Genomic DNA, 16,376 nt, shown 5'->3' on the forward strand with positions numbered 1-16,376 from the left:
GACTCCATTTTTATTTCAGTTCTACACAGGTACAACGCACATTCACATACACACATGAGGGGAGTGAGTGCTTTTCTCAGGCCATCAGCAAGGAGCTGAGTCACTAGTGGAGCAGCCCGAAATAGAACCGGTGCCAACGTGGGATGCTGACACCACAGGTGTAGGCTTAACTTGCCATCCCTCACCCCTCCCCTGCTTATATTTTTCTTCTTTCTTCTTCTTGTTCTTCTTCTTCTTTTTTTAAAAAATTTGAAAGGCAGGGTGATAGAATCTCTCCGCAGGAGAGCCAGAGTGTGCACTGGGATAGCTCTCCCATCTGCTGGCTCACTCCCCAGGTGCCTGCAGCAGTCAGGTCTTCCAACTGAGTCTCCCACGCGGATGGCAGGACCTCAGCACCAAGTTGAGAGAACTGTGGGGTGGCCTGTGGAGAGAACTGTGAACGAGGCACTTTTGGAATGGCTGTGCATCGTGGCTCCACCTGCTGCACCACCGCTGCTCCTTCTGCTGCCTTGATGGAGACCCCTGATGCCTCGCAAGGGCGTTGGCATGAAGAGTAACTGAAAACCAGACAAGATGTGGGCATGGCGCACGCACCCTGAGCTTTCAAGTGGGTGGATGGAGGAGCGAGCGTCCAGGAGCGGGGAATCTAAAAATGCGTCCTGGAGAACGTGCAGGGTGGGTGCCTGGAAGCCCACCTGTCTGGGCTGCAAGTGTTCTGAGGGTCGTTCTTGCTGTATGTGCATCCTGCCGACGGAGCTTTGGTCTGCAGACATGACAAAGTTCAAGGAGAGGGTGCCTCGGGCAGCAGCACAGGCTGTGAGGGGGCAAAGACACAGATTCCGCATCCGCCAGTCGTGCTGGCTCCAGGTCGGGGTGGAAGGACATGGCTTGGGCAAGATGCTTTGAGGCCCGAGAAAAGCATGGTCCCCCAGGTACAAGATGATTTTGCAAGAAAAGCCAACAGAAGACTTGCTAGGGGGAGCCTGTTGTCAAGCTTCACAGGCGGGAGGCAGTGGGGACATGGCGGGAGGAGACAGTGCTAGGATGCCAGGCCCTGGGAGCTGAGCTCAGGGACAGAGAGCAAGGCGGCGGGGTTGCAGGAGATCCAGCCTCTGGCAGGTGTGAGGATGGAGGGGCTGGCCTGAGCAGAAACTGAGCCAGAAGCAGTGCAGGGCTGAGGTGCAGGCAAGAGCGGGACCTGGGCTGGGTTGGAACCACACCAAGTTTGAGTTGCTGAGGAGGCAGCAGGAGGTGGCAGCTAGTAGGTGATGAGAAGCGTGACAGTGGGTGGGCCAGGGCAGGTTAGGCATCTGGAAGGACTAGTAGTGGGGTTCAGGGTGAGGTAAAATTTGCAGATCTCAGGCATCCTTCACGTTGGCTGTTCAAGCAGAGTAGAATTAAGGAGGGCACAAACAGGAATGGGTCAGAGTGAGGCGTCGAAAAAGCTGGTTGTTTTTTTTTTTTCTGACTCCGCAGCTACTTTTCGGCTTTGCTAGTGGTCCTAGACGCTGCCTCCGGGTTTTCACCTCCTCCGGAGACGCCCTTCTCCGAGTCCTACAGAGCTGCCTCTCTTCCCTCAGAGTGAGGCCGCAGCTCCCGGGGAGATTTGGAACCCGCCCACCGGTTCCGCCCTCGTTCTGGCAGGAGCCTTGTGCGCAAGCGCGCAGCAAGGACTCGGAAGTACGGGCGGAAGTGGCGTGCGGACGCTTTCGGAGAGGCTTGGCGGAGTGAAGAGCGACGCCACAAAGAGTGTGTGCGGCCTGAGGACGCCGCTCCCGGCCGCCATGAACCGGCTGTCGGATGACAACGACCCCTATGCGGTGGAAGAGCCCAGCGACGAGGACCCGGCCTTGAGCAGGTGAGCCCTGGGCCCCGCTCTGCTCTGCCAGGCTCCAGACCGTGACTGAAGCTTGGCCGCCTCCCGTCGCTGCACCTGCTGAGCCGTGGGGTCTCCAGCTCCGCTCGAGGGTCCGCTGCTTGTTGCCCCCCGCGATGGGCGGCCGAGGGTCGGGGAGCCCCCGGTGGGGACACGCTGGCCCTGGGCAGGCGGCGCCGGTGAGGGGGTAGGGAGAAGCCACGGGCACGGCCCTCGTCCTGCACAGCCCAGTGGGCTCGAATCCTGCCTCTCTTTATTTGAAAGAGTTAAGCATACAGAGATCTTCTGTCTGCTGGTTCTTTTTCTGAATCTCTGCCAGAGACCAAGATATGGGGGGAAGGAGGAGAGGGAGGAGACACTGCAAGGAAAGGCTGTGGCAGGAGCGCAAGTACTTGGGCCATCACTTGCTGCTTTGCAGGTGCGTTGGGACCAGGTTGCACTGGACACACAGAGTTGCTGGGACTTGAAGCAGGTGCTCCAGGTACAGGAAGCCAGTGTCTCGCTGTACTACAACAGCTACGCCCCACTCATCCTCTTTAAAACATTGGTTGTCTCTGTCACAGTTGTTGGTGGCGTTGCGCTTTTCTTCATTCCCCGTGCTTTCTCACTCTGGGGAAGGATGGCAACATGGGCTTTGTGTTGTAAAGAGGAGTTTGGGGAGCAGGCATTTGGACCACTGGTTGAAATGCCTACCTTGTGGGCTCACATCCCGCGTGGGAGGGCCTGGGTTCTGTTCCTGCTCCTGACTCCAGGTTCCTGTTAAAGTAGACTCGGGGAACCAGTGGGAGACAGGATTGAGTTCCTTGGCCAGGCCGGGCTGCTGCAGGGATGTGGGATGGGGCCTGTGGAGAGGAGTGTACGCCCTCTCTTTCTGTCAAAGCAAATAAGTGAATAAGTACTATGGAACCGAAAGAGTGTTGTTATATGCATTGTCTGCTGAGCGCTCCATGCCAGTGGGTATTATTTTAAGAAGGCAAACTGATACTAGTGTTTGAGAGGGGTCTTATTTACTGGGACCAGCATCCTGGCACTGGCATCCCATGTAGGCGCTGATGGTGTCCTGGCTGCTCTGCTTCTGCTCCAGCTCCCTGCTTGTGGCCTGGGAAAGCAGTCAAGGACAGCCCTAAGCCTTGGGACCCTGCACCCGATAGGAAACCTGGAAGAAGCTCCCTGCTTCAGAATGGCTCAGCTCTGGCTGTTACAGCCACTTGGAGAAGAACCAGCAAATGGAAGAACTTTCTATCTCTTCACCCTGTAAATCTGTTCTGCCTCACTGATAAAAATTAATAATATTTTTAAAAAGCCATATTTGGAAGTGGCTAATCTATTAAGTGAGTCTAGCTGTAGGTAATATGTGATCTAGATCTTTCAAATGTAGCCTTTGGGAAAGTAGGTGTCTAGCCTGCTGGTTAAAGCATCTCTGTCCCGGATGGAAGTGCCTGTATCCCTGGCCTGCACTGCCTCCTGGCTGTGGTTCTGTGTTAGTGCAGGGTCTGGGACACAGTAGGTGATGAATTCTTGGGGTGGGGTGTGGAGGGCTGGGTGGAGGGTGGGTCTCTGCCACCCCCACACGAAGCCTGGATGGAGTTCCAGGCCCTTGGCTTCAGCCTGGCCAGCCCCAGCTGAGGTCGGTGGTTGGGGAGTGAGCCAGTGGGTGAGAGTGCTTTCTCTGTCTCTCACATAAGTAAATTTAGGAAAATTGATGGCTAGTGAGATGATGGGGCTTTCAGTTATTTTGCTTTGTAAATATTTATATATGTTTTCCTCTTTTGAACCTGGGTTAGTTCTGAAGATGAAGTGGATGTGCTTTTACATGGAACTCCAGACCAAAAGCGAAAACTGCTCAGAGAATGTCTCACTGGAGAAAGTGAATCATCTAGTGAAGATGAATTTGAAAAAGAAATGGAAGCTGAGTTAAACTCTACCATAAAAACAATGGAGGACAAGTTATCCTCTCTGGGAACAGGTAAACTTTGGGTTCAGTTGTCATCTGTTTTTTGGATTCTCCATAAAGACAGAAGCCGTGTGTGTGCTTGGTGTCTCTGGAGCACTTTCAGTAGCTGCTCAGGAAGCACTGAGTGAAGAAATCAGTGTGGTCAGCTACTTGAGCTAGAATTTTCTTTCATGACTGAAGAGAAGTGTCCTGCTGTGTTAGCGACTTCACTATTGTTTGCTTTGCTTTTGTAGTTTTTCATGTCAGAATTTTTGTTTTGTTATTTTTGTTTTAACTTCAGAATTTTTTATTTAAAAGCCTGTGGAAGTATTTTTGGGATTAGATGGCCCTGATGTAGTACTTTTAAAGAGGTGTCATTACCAGTTCTTGTTCATTTCATTCTTTTCATTTTTTTTTAAAGATCTTATTTATTTTTATTGGAAAAACAGATATACAGAAAGGAGGAGAGACAGAGAGGAAGATCTTCCGTCTCATGGGTCACACCCAAGCGGCTGCAGTGGCTGAAGCTGAGCCAATCTGAAGTCAGGAACCTGGAACCTCTTCTGGGTTTCCCACGCGGGTGCAGGGTCTCAAGGCTTTAGGCCGTCCTTGACTGCTTTCCCAGGCCATAAGCAAGGAGCTGGATGGGAAGCAGTGCCGCTGAAATAAGAACCAGCACCCATATGGGATTCTGGTGTGTGCAAGACGAAGACTTTAACTGCTAGGCTATCATGCCTGGCCCTTGATCATTTTAATAATGATGGGACATGCCTCCTTGTTGTTCTTGGGCTCTGTGTAAAATGGGCCTGACCCAGAGGCTGGCTTAGGAAGGGAGAATTCTACTTAGCATTAGCTTCCATGCTAAAAGGCAGGGGTTTGCTGGCTCCCTAGCCAGGAATGTTTTTTTGTCTAGGTATGGTTGTGGGAAAGGGGAGAGAATAACTTTATCACGATTTGGGTTATTTAATTTGTAATTACTTAAGCCAAAGAAATGGAGTAAAATCATTGATGTGACAATATTCCTCACTCCAAACGAGGTTGTACATGAGTTGCTAGTCCTTTATGCAAGAATATATGAAGGATTTCTCTTGTTAATTATGTGGTTTACTTTGAGTTAATTTCATTGCTGGTTTTGATAGGGTCTTCCTCAGGAAGTGGGAAAGGTGGAGCGGTTGTGACGAAGTACTATGATGATGTATATTTTGATTCTGATTCTGAGGAAGAAGACAGAGCAGGTGAGTGATACACAGGTAGTTACCGGGGCTAGCAGTTACATTTTAGGAGGGAAGCTTTGCTTAGCAATTGTTTGATATTAAGACGTTCCTCTGAGTTTTATCTTTTTTTTTTTTTTTTTTTTTAATTGGAAAGTCAGATATACAGGGAGGAGAGACAGAGAGAAAGATCTTCTGTCCGATCATTCACTCCCCAAGTGACCACAACGGCTGGTGATACGCCAACCTGAAGCCTGGAACCAGGAACTTCGTCCAGGTCTCCCACACGGGTGCAGGGTCCCAAGAATTTGGGCCATCCTCTACTGTTTTCCCAGGCCACAAGCAGGGAGCTGGATGGGAAGTGGAGCTGCCGGGATTCAAACTGGCGCCCATATGGGATCCTGGTGCGTTCAAGGCAAGGACTTTAGGCCACACTGCTGGGCCCATGAGTTTTATCTTTTAAGAAACTATAGGCCACTGATGTGGAAATGGAAGCAGAATTGATTAATCCGAGAAGCTGGGGGTGTAGTGCGTGAGTGCACTGCACCAGCATTGTTGCCACCAGAAGAAAGGGTCCGGACCTAGCAATTCCTTTGTCTGAGATCCTGGCTCCCCAATGCGTTAGTTTCCTCAGAATAGCAATATTTGCTTCCATACTTCCAAACAATGTTTCTTTTCTTTCTTTCTTTTCTTTTCTTTTTTTTTCCAAATAGTGTTTATTACTACTTAACTTACTTTCATATTTTTAGTTCACTCCCCAAATGGCTGCAATGCTTGTACCTGGGCCTTGCCAAAACCAGGAGCCTGAAATTCCATCCAGGTCTCCCTGGCAAGGGGCTAGGGCCCACCCAAGTCCTTGGGCCATCATCTACTGCTTTCCCCAACACATTAGCAGAGGCCTGGATTGAAAATAGAGCAGGTAGAATGTCCACTGACATTCTTATGAGAGGCTGGGATTCCTGGCAGTAGGTTTTTTGTTTTGTTTTGTTTTTTAAATTTACTTATTTTTATTGGAAAGGTAGATATACAGAGAGAAAAACAGGGAGAAAGATCTTTTTCCACTGGCTCACTCTCCAAGTGGCTGCATTGGCTGGAGCTAAGCTGATCTGAAGCCAAGAGCCAGGAGCTTTTTGTGGGTCTCTTCATGCAGGTACAGGGTCCCAAGGCTTTGGGCTGTCCTCTACTGCATTCCTAGGTCACAGGCAAGGAGCTGGATGGGAATGGAGCAGCCGGGCCATGAACCAGCACCCGTATGGGATCCCAGTGCGTGCAAGGCAAGGATTTAGCTACTAGGTTACTGCTCTGGGCCCCCTGACGTCAGTTTTAACCCACTGTGCTGTAGTGCCAGCTGCTTTATTTTTATTTTAAAAAATTTATTTGAAAGGCAGAGACAGAGATGGATGTAAAGAGAATGTCTCTCCACTGGTTTACTCTCCAAATATCTGCAGTAGATGGGGCTGGAGCAAGGTGAAGACAGGAGCCTAGAACCCCATCTCGGTCCCTTAGCAGGCAGCTTTGTCAGAAGCAGATAGCCAGGGCTTCAACCAGTACTCCAACCATGGGATGTCAGTGTCATAAGCAGAATCTCAGCTCTCTGTGCTAAACTCTTGCCTCCAACTTTATATTTTTGCATATTAAATAGTACTTGATTACTGGTTTGCCAGAGTACATTTTTTCCTTTTTTAAAGATTTGTTTTATTTATTTATTAATGTTTTTAAAAGATTTATTTATTTTTATTACAAAGTCGGATATACAGAGAGCAGGAGAGACAGAGAGGAAGATCTTCCATCCAATGATTCACTCCCCGAGTGACCACAATGGCCAGTGCTGTGCCGATCCAGAGCCAGGAGCCAGGAACTTCCTCCAGATCTCCCACATGGGTGCAGGGTCCCAAGGCCTTGGGCTGTCCTCAACTGCTTTCCCAGGCCACAAGCAGGGAGCTGGATGGGGAGTGGAGCTGCGAGGATTAGAACCGGTACCCTTATGAGATCCCTGCACGTTCAAGGCGAGGACTTTAGCCATTAGGCCACCATGCTGGACCCTATTTATTTTAAAGATTTATTTATTTTTATTGGAAAGTCAGATTTACAGAGAGGAGAGACAGAGGAAGATCTTCCGTCTGCTGGTTCACTCCCCAAGAATCTGCAATGGCTGGAGCTGAGCTGATCTGAAGCCAGGAACCAGAGCTTCTTCAGGATCTCCCAAGCTGGTGCAGGGTCCAAGGCTTTGAGCCATCCTTAACTGCTTTCCCAAGTCACATGCAGGGAGGTGGAAGGGAAGTGGAATAGCCAGAACATGAACTGGCACCCGTATGGTATCCCTGTGCATGCAAGACTAGTACTTTACTGTGCCAGGTCTGAGATTTATTTGTTTTTATTGGGAAGGCAGATTCAGAGAGAAGGAGGTACAGGGAGAAAGATCTTCTGTCTGCTGGTTCTCTCCCCAAAACCTGCTATGGCTGGAGCTGAGCTGATGAAGCCAGGAGCCTGGAGTTTTCTCCTGGTCTCCCATGTGGTTGCAGGGTCCCAAGGCTTTGTGCCATTCTAAATTGCTTACTTAGTTCACAATCAAGGAACTGGAATGGAAGTGGAGCAGCTGGGACACGAACCGGTGCCCATATGGTATCCCAGCATGTACAAGGCAAGAATTTAGCTACTGAGCCATTGCACTGAGCCCGTCAGGCCACATTTTTAAAATCTAGTGTATGTGGATAGCTGTGGTGGTTTTTCCCCAACTCATTTTTGAAGTATTTTTCTTCTGATTTTAGTAACATCAGATTTATTTTATTTATTTGATGTTTTGAGGGGCAGAGGGACGAAAGTGCTCTGATCTGCTGACCTGTAGTGGCTAAGGCAGAGCTGGGGTCAGACCAGGGAGCCAGTCACTTGGTCCTGGGCCAGTAGAGCTGGCAGGAAGCCAGGTGATTGAGCTATCACAACTGTGTCCTAGAGATTTGGATGAACTTAAATTGGAGCCAGGAGCCAGAGCTGGGATCTGAACCTGGCTGCTCTGATCGCTCTGATGTGGCCACCGCAGCCAGAGAGGGTCTGGTCCAGAATAGGAACTTGCTCCAAGTCTCCCATGTAGGTGCAGGGGCCGCAGGACTTAAGCCATCCTTTGCTGCTTTCCCGGGCCGTAAGCAGGGAGCGGGTGGGAAGTGGAGCAACTGGGACATGAATCAGTGCCCGCATGGGATGCCGCACCACAGGTGGAGCTTAACTTGCTGCGCCATGGTGCCACGCTGCCGGGCCCCTCTTGATACATTTTAAGTGATCTTTTTGAGACTAAATTTTTGTTATCTGTAGTCCTGGAGATAGAAGTTTTTGATGAAGAAGTAATTTTTGCCTACTGTATCATTTTTGTTTTAGTAATCTACTGATTGGTTGAAAACTTTACTTGAATGACTTCTAAAGTTTTCTTCTAAACTTTCTAAAGAAGGAAAAATAAAAAAAATTGTAGTTTGGGAGATTGGATTCTTCATTATGCATAAGAAATGTAAAGTTTCAACTTTATACTTAGCCATAATCCTGAACATTTTGAAAATTAGCAGGGGAGACCAAGAAAAAAAAGAAGAAACGATACAGGATTCCAACAAATGATGAATTACTCTATGATCCTGAAAAAGACAACAGAGACCAGGCCTGGGTTGATGCACAGAGAAGGGGGTAAGAATTTTTATTATTATTATTATTATTATTATTATTTCATTTTATGACACACTTTCATAGGCTCTGGGATTTCCCCAAACCCTCCCCCCCCTTGTTGGATTCCTCCACATTGTTGCAGTAGTACAGTTCATATCCAGTCATGATTCCTTCATTGCAGGCATGTACCATGCATAGAGTCCAGAATCTTATTGTCCAGATCAATTCAACAGTTTCCTTGGGAGACCATCCCTGGTCTGAAAGTAGAGCTGGCAGAATATCATCCCCTCCAATGAAAAGCCACAACAACAATTTACAACATCAACAACAATTTACAACATCATGGAGTTAGTTGATATGGTATTGAGTGACTAATATGTTAGAAAATGCAAGTTCTTAACCATGTTCTGTGACTACTTCATTGAAATTTCAATTTTAGTTTATACACAACTGGCTGCTATATGCCTAAAAATGGTTATAGGGTACTATTCAGCTGTCTCGTGTCTATTTTCATTTTTATTTTTAGCAGCTTATAGTCTTAAAGTGTGATTTTTACTGAACTTGGCGAATTTTAGGATAGTCCAAAGAGGCTTATAGCTCTAACAAGGCATATGTTAAAAATTGAGGCGCAGAACAGTTTTAGGAGGGGTGTGCAGAGAAATCTTCAATACCTTAGTAAGGAGTAACTAATCTTTGTGTCCTATCTAGTAAGGTATGTGTGAGTCCAAGCTGACCGTTTCCTGTCTGTTCTAAGCTTTCCTTATTGGTTTCTGTCTATCTGATCTAATTTTTTGGGGGGGCTCCAGAGCAACCCTGATGGTCATTGCAAGAGAGGGTAGGGATCCAAAGTTGAAACTAAGTTAGGACCAGAGAAAGCTCCTCTCCCGGGTCCTGAAGGAAGTTTATTGTTCTGTTTCTGCGGACCACTCAGGGCTCCTGGCTGTTGTCCTGATGACATTAGATTCTGTGAGGAAGGATGTGGGCTTCTTCCATCCCGTGTGGGAGGTCTGTTAGGAAATGGATGACCTGAAGAGTTCTTGTCCTGTGAGGGCACTCCAATTCCCTGTGGTCTCCTTGGCAGTTGGGATGTAGTCCTTGGTGCCCATACTGATAGTCCTAGGTGAGGATCCGGGAGTCTCCAGGGCTGGGACACAAGCCTCCTCCTGTTCACCTGCTCCACTCTGGGGTCCCCCTGTTCTGTGCATATGACCTCCTTGTAAGAGGCTGTCAGGATCGCTCTTGGATCCCAGTGCATGTCTTCATAGCTTTTGCTAATGCCTAATGCAGATTTGAGTCTGATGTCTGTGTTACCTGTTATAATCTTGACATCTTCCTCACACACTCTAAGAAGGTGGAAGCTTTCTTTGTTCTCCTGACCCATTATGGAATAACATAGGGTATTAAAAGCATATCAGGTTTCTCAGTTCTTTGATGTAGATTATAAGCAATCTGACTCTCATTGATTGTTGATTCATTGGTTACATCACAATATCTTATTGCATGGGGGTAAGAATTTAAATTTAGTATTTATTTAGAATCTTTAGAACAAAAGATAATCTGTGCTCACTTGGGCAGCACATATACTAAAATTGGAACGATACAGAGAAGATTAGCATGGCCCCTGCGCAAGGATGACAAGCAAATTCTTGAAGCATTCCATATTTTTCAAAAAAAGGAAGAAAAAAAGATAATCTTGGCCACTTTTATATTTTAATGTATTGAGGGGGTTATAAAAAGTTTATGTAAAATGTGTTTTTTTTTTTTAAGATTTATTTATTTTTATTGGAAAGTCAGATTTACAGAGAAGAAGAGAGACAGAGAGGAAGATCTTCCATCCGATGAGTCACTCCCCAAGTGGTCGCAACTGCATCAACCTGTGGCCAGAAGACCGGAACCTCTTCCGGGTCTCCCATGCGGGTGGTGCAGGGTCCCAAGGCTTTGGGCTGTCCTCAACTGCTTTTCCTGGTCACAGCAGGGAGTTGGATGGCAAGCGGGGCTGCCGGGATTAGAACTGGTGCCCATATGGGATCCTGGTGTGTGCAAGGTGAAGACTTTAGCTGCTAGACTACCATGCTGGACTTCTGAATGTAAATCTTAACATTTATTTATTTGAAAAGCTGATGGAGAGATCTGTTGTTTATCGGTTCATTTAATCAGTGTCTCACAATGCTAAGCCCAAACATGAATTGTTTTTTTCTTTTTTCTCTTTTAAGAGTGTTTATTTGAAAGGTAGAGTGGCAGAGATAGAGATTCCATCCTCTTGCTCACTGCCGCATGAGTGACGGGACCCTGAGTTCCGGGCCCACTGGCAGGAAGCTGGGTTGGAAGCAGAGGTGGGACTCAGCCCCGACACCCTGACCTGGGATGTGTCTGTGCCTTGTCTGCTCCTGAAATGTTTAAACTCCATGCTCCATGAAGTTTTTGATACTTACAAAACAAAACATTATTTACTTGAAATGCACAGTTATAAAGAGGGAAAGACAGACAGATCTTCCATCTGCTGGTTCATTCCTCAGATAGCTGCAATAGCCAGAGCTGAGCTGATCCAAAGCCAGGAGCCAGAAACTTCTGGGTCTCCTAGATGAGTGCAGGGGCCAAGGAGGGCAGGGAGCTGGTTTGAAAGTTGGACTGTGGGATTTGAACCAGTGCCCATATGGGGTGCTGATGCTATAGACAGGGGCTTAACTTACAATACTGCCGTGCCAGCCCCTTCCAAGAGATTGCTGAAGCTCCCTTATGATTGATTATTCAGGTGTTTTCCACTTTGGCCTTCGGGAACCCTTTCACTTGGCTCCTGTTCCTTTGACAAAGCCTTCTCATTGTGTTTTTGTGTGTTGAATGCTTCCTGACTTTCTGCGTCTGTAAGAACTCTGGCTGTGTTCCATGTGGTGGCAGAGACTCAAGTACTTGAACCATTATCTGCTGCCCCTCAGCTTGCACAGTAGCGAGACGAGACGTTGGATAAAGAAGCTAGTCTGAACTTAAACCTGGCCTCTCCGATATGCAGTGTAGGTATCCCAGGTGACTTTTTAACCCACCGTGCCACAATACCTTGTGCTGGTCTTGTGTGCTACATTCTTGGAGTCAGCTATTCTTCCAGGGAGCCCTGGTTCGTCTTTTTGGAGGGTGGCACTAAAAAACCAAGTTGAGGTTCAGGTATGTCCTTCCCCTCCCACATTATCTTTTTCTGTTCCAGTTACCATGGGTTTGGCCTGCAGAGACCACGCCAGCAACAGCAGCCGGTTCCCAATAGTGACGCTGTGCTGAACTGCCCTGCCTGCATGACCACTCTGTGCCTGGACTGCCAGAGGTAACCTGAATGCTTACATGCACACCGAAAAAAGAGAGCAGCTTGTGATGCTTTGTTCAAGTCAGAAGTAAACTTCTTGTTTTTTTTTTTCAGGTTTGTTTATTTTACTTGAAAGTCAGGATAAAAAAAAAGAAAGGATTAGAGGGCAAGCGAGCAGGCTTTCATCTGCAGGTTTGCTGCTGAGATGGTTGTAAAGGCCCAAGCTGGGCTGGCGTGAAGTTGGGAGCTGGAAGCTTCTTCCAGATCTCCCACATGTTTGCAGGAGCCCAAGGACTTGAGCCATCCTTCTCTGCTTTCCCAGGCCATTATCAGGGAGCTGGATTGGAAGTGGAGCAGCTAGGAATTGACCTGGCGCCCACATGGAATGTCAGTACTGCAGGCAGAGGATTAGCTTGCTATGCCAGTATGCCAGCCCCAAAAGTAAACTTTTAAGGTGCTTGGAATTCTAATAAGGTTCTGCACACACAGAGCCTCGAGCCTGTTCTAGATCTCCCACACAAGCACAGGGTCCCAAGGCTTTGGGCCGTCCTCAGCTGCTTTCCCAGGCCACAAGCAGGGAGCTGGATGGGAAGTGAAGCTGCCAGAACACAAACCGGCATCCATATGGGATCCCAGCGCTTGCAAGATGAGGTCTTTAGCTGCTAGGCTACCACGCTGGGCCCTGTACGCACATTCTTGATGCTGCATGATTAATCTCTTTTTAAAAAAATTTAACTTTATTGTTTTAAAAAATTTTCATAATATTGGAGGTTTATTATTTATTTGAAAAGCAGAGTTTTTTCTTTATTCACTGGTTCACTCCTGAAATGACCTCAATGGCTAGGGTTGGACCAGGCTAAGCTGGTAGCTGGGAACTTCATGTAGATGCAAGGGCCCAATGCTTCCCCATTTTCTGCTGCTTTCCCAGGTGCATTGGCAGGGAGCTGGATTGAAAGTGGAGCAGCTGGGACTCAGACTGGCATCCACATGAGGGGGCAGCACTGGAAGCTGAGACTTCTGGTATAATGTAGGCATTATACTAGAATGCCAGACCCAGTTAATTAGTTTGTTTAAAAAACAAAACAAAAAAATGTTATTTATTTGAGAGAGTGATGGGGTGGGGCAGGGAGAAGAGGAGCGAGAGTGAGAGCGAGCAGTCCTGGGCTGGGCCAGGCTGAAATCAGAAGCCGGGTACCAGGAACTCCACTGGGATCTCAGCGTGGGTGGCAGGAACTCAAGTGCTTGGGCCATTGAGGCTGCTTCCCAGACACGTTAGTTGGGGAGTGGGATTGAAAGGATTGAACACGGAGTAGCTTGTTCTGATGGGGATTGGGTGCCCCAAGCAGCACCTTAGCCTGTTGTGCCTCTCCTGCAGTTTAATTCTGACATGCACTGAGCTGGTACAGATGCTGCTGCCTAAACCTCAGCTGTGCAAGCCCTTTCCAATGCCACTTCAAGCTGTGCATTCCCAGGTTTACCTGCTCTTTTGTCTTGGGTACAAGCTGGGGGTTCCATCATCTGTCAGTGAGCAGATAGATGGGAGGAACATAGGGCAAGGCTCCCAGCAGTCTGTCCCACCAGGTGGGTGTGTTCACCAGCCTGGAAGTGCTCGGGCTGCAGCTTTAGGGTTTTTATGGCGGGTCTGTTGCACAAATGTGATGGGTTGCATCTTTGGGCCCTGATGCTTAGCCGAGTCTCCAGCCCCTCGCGCCTTCTGGAGGTGAGGGTGGGATGGATGTCCCAGCCCTCTGGTCAAGCTCTCCTCCAGCAGGTGACCCGCTTGCACCCAGAAGCTGTCTAGCCTTCAGTCATTTGATGAGTTTATAAGAAACACTTAAAAATACTTATTTATTTCAAAGACACAGTAACAGAGAGGAAGAGATATTTTTTTCTGCTAGTTCACTGCCTCAAAAAGCTGTAGCACTTGGGGCTGTTTCAGGCAGGGAGCAGGATGGGAAAGGGAGCAGCTGGGACACAAACTGATGTCTGTATGGGATGCCGGTACATGCAAGGCGAGGACTTTAGCCACTAGGCTACTACATTGGGGCCACAAATCAACTTTTCATGCTTTATATGTTTGAAAAGCAAATCCATTTTTTCCTGAAGTAAAAGTTCCATTTAAAGAGAGTACATTTCTTCTTACTTGATTGTAAATTAAAACATATGATAATGTTCTTTTTTAAAAAATATTTATTTTACCTTTTGTTTTATTTATTTATTTATTTATTTTTAAGATTTATTTTTATTATTTTTTTATTGGAAAGGCAGATATACAGAGAGGAGAGACAGAAAGGAAGATCTTCCGTCCAATGATTCACTACCCAAGTGAGCACAACGGCCGATACTATGCTGATCCGAAGCCAGGAGCCTCTTCCGGGTCTCCCACGCGGGTGCAGGGCCCCAAAGCTTTGGGCCGTTCTCGACTGCTCTCCCGGGCCACAGGCAGGGAGCTGGATGGGAAGCGGGGCTGCTGGGATAGAACCTGCGCCCATATGGGATCCCGGGTGTGCAAGGCGAGGACCTTAACCACCTGCGCCACCGCGCTGGGCCCTTATTTTACTTTTTTATTGAATATTCTTTTTTTAAAAAAAGGTTTTTTAAATTTATTTTTTATTGGGATGTCAGATATACAGAGATGAAGTTCTTTTGTCTGTTGGTTCACTCCCCAAGTGGCCACAATGGCCAGAGTTGAGCCCATCTGAAGCCAGGAGCTCGGAGCCTCTTCTGGGTCTCCCATGTGGATGCAGGGTCCTAATGCTTTGGGCCATACTTGACTGCCTCCCCAGGCCACAGCAGGGAGCTGGATGGGAAGCGGGGCTGCTGGGATTAGAACTGGCACCCATATGGGATCCCAGCATGTTCAAGGCAAGGACTTTAGCTGCTAGGCTACCATGCCGGGGCCAAAACATATCATAATATTCGTTTGAATTTATGATTTTATTCCCACCACTTACCTTTGATTGGTATTTCAGTAAGTCTTGGTATTTTCAAGTTTTGTATAAATGGGTAACTGTTAGAATAGAACATAAATACCAGTTTTTCATTTCATTTTCCTCTTAGGCATGAATCTTATAAAACTCAGTATAGAGCAATGTTCGTGATGAATTGCTCTGTCAACAAGGAGGAGGTTCTAAGATACAAAGCCCCGGAGAACAGGAAGAAATGGCGAGGCCGGAAGAAGATGAGGTCTAACCAGGAAGACGCTGTGCAGCAGGTGGAGACGGATGTGGAGGAAACCTACCACCCAGTGCTGTGCTCCGAGTGCTCCACGGAGGTGGCCGTCTTTGACAAGGATGAAGTCTTTCACTTCTTCAACGTTTTAGCAAGCCATTCCTGATTGTGTGACTCCATTTCATTGCCTGATGCTGCAGCTGAGGCCGATGTGGACGGTTCCCTTGCTCCTGCCTGCTCGTTGTGGTAGTAGGAGTTGTCACCTGAGGAAATGGTATCTTGTCTTTATGGATGAGAACAGTTATCAGCCGTCATCATTTCTCCCTCTTTTTTATCCTTTAATTTCATTTCTTCCTAATACCAACAAGACTAATATTCGTTCCGTCTTCTTGATGGGCATTTGGAAACTGTGGGGTTTTTCTCTTATTAAAAGCTCTTTAGAACTGAAATAGTTTGGAGTTGGGAGTAATCTTTGTTTCTGAGTTTTGTTAATAATTCTTGTTATTTTTAAAGATTGGTTTATTTTTGTTGGAAAGTCAGGTATACAGAGAGGAGGAGAGACAAAGAGGAAGATCTTCCGTCCGATGATTCACTCCCTAAGTGGGCTCAACAGCCAGTGCTGTGCCAGTCTGAAGCCAGGAGCCAAAAATTTCTTCCAGGTCTCCCACACGGGTGCAGGGTCCCAAGGCCTTAGGCCATCCATGACTGCTTTCCCAGGCCACAAGCAGGGACCTGGATGGGAAGGCAAGTTGCCGGGATTAAAACTGTTGCCCATATGGGATCCCGGCACGTTCAAGGCAAGGACCTCAGCCACTAGGCTACGCTGCCGGGCCCGAGGCCTAGTTTTCTCTTTTCTTTCTTTCTTTATTTATTTTTATTACAAAGTCAGATATACAGAGAGGAGGAGAGACAGAGAGGAAGATCTTTCATCCAATCATTCACCCCCCCCAAGTGAGTGCAACGGCCAGTGCTATGCCGATCTGAAGCCGGGAAACAGGAACTTCTTCCGGGTCTCCCATGCAGGTGCAGGGTCCCAAAGCCTTGGGCTGTCCTCAACTGCTTTCCCAGGCCACAAGCAGGGAGCTAGAAAGGAAGTGGAGCTGCCAGGATTAGAACCGGCACCCGTATGGGTTCCCGGCGTGTTCAAGGTGAGGGCTTTAGCCGCTAGGCCACACCACCAGGCCCAAGGCCTAGTTTTCTTGACACGTGTAGTGATTGCTTGCAGAAGTCGGGCGTTAATAAGACTTGAGG

At 47.7% G+C, this 16,376-nt stretch overlaps 1 protein-coding gene and 1 non-coding gene across 4 annotated transcripts; both read left to right on the plus strand.

Moving 5' to 3' along the window:
- Window positions 1-1,659: 1,659 nt before the first annotated feature.
- On the plus strand, window positions 1,660-15,574 carry LOC121148980 (E2F associated phosphoprotein). Of its 3 annotated transcripts, none has more exons than XM_040969368.1 (6): window positions 1,660-1,858; window positions 3,661-3,842; window positions 4,949-5,044; window positions 8,569-8,686; window positions 11,862-11,975; window positions 15,015-15,574. In XM_040969368.1, exons 1-6 carry the CDS (start codon window positions 1,785-1,787, stop codon window positions 15,289-15,291), a joined length of 861 nt encoding a protein of 286 aa, XP_040825302.1. In that variant the 5' UTR covers window positions 1,660-1,784; the 3' UTR covers window positions 15,292-15,574. The 3 variants fall into 3 exon arrangements, with proteins under 3 accessions (XP_040825302.1, XP_040825304.1, XP_040825305.1); XM_040969370.1 differs by having other exon boundaries at window positions 8,572-8,686; XM_040969371.1 differs by lacking the exon at window positions 11,862-11,975.
- Window positions 10,225-10,331, plus strand: LOC121149522. Its single transcript, XR_005882682.1, has one exon. It is a non-coding gene; the product is annotated as a U6 spliceosomal RNA (small nuclear RNA).
- Window positions 15,575-16,376: the final 802 nt, after the last annotated feature.

This window comes from Ochotona curzoniae, unplaced genomic scaffold (assembly GCF_017591425.1).
Source record: "Ochotona curzoniae isolate NIBS_2020 unplaced genomic scaffold, NIBS_Ocur_1.0 scaffold_4701, whole genome shotgun sequence".
Classification (NCBI taxonomy): Eukaryota; Metazoa; Chordata; class Mammalia; order Lagomorpha; family Ochotonidae; genus Ochotona; species Ochotona curzoniae.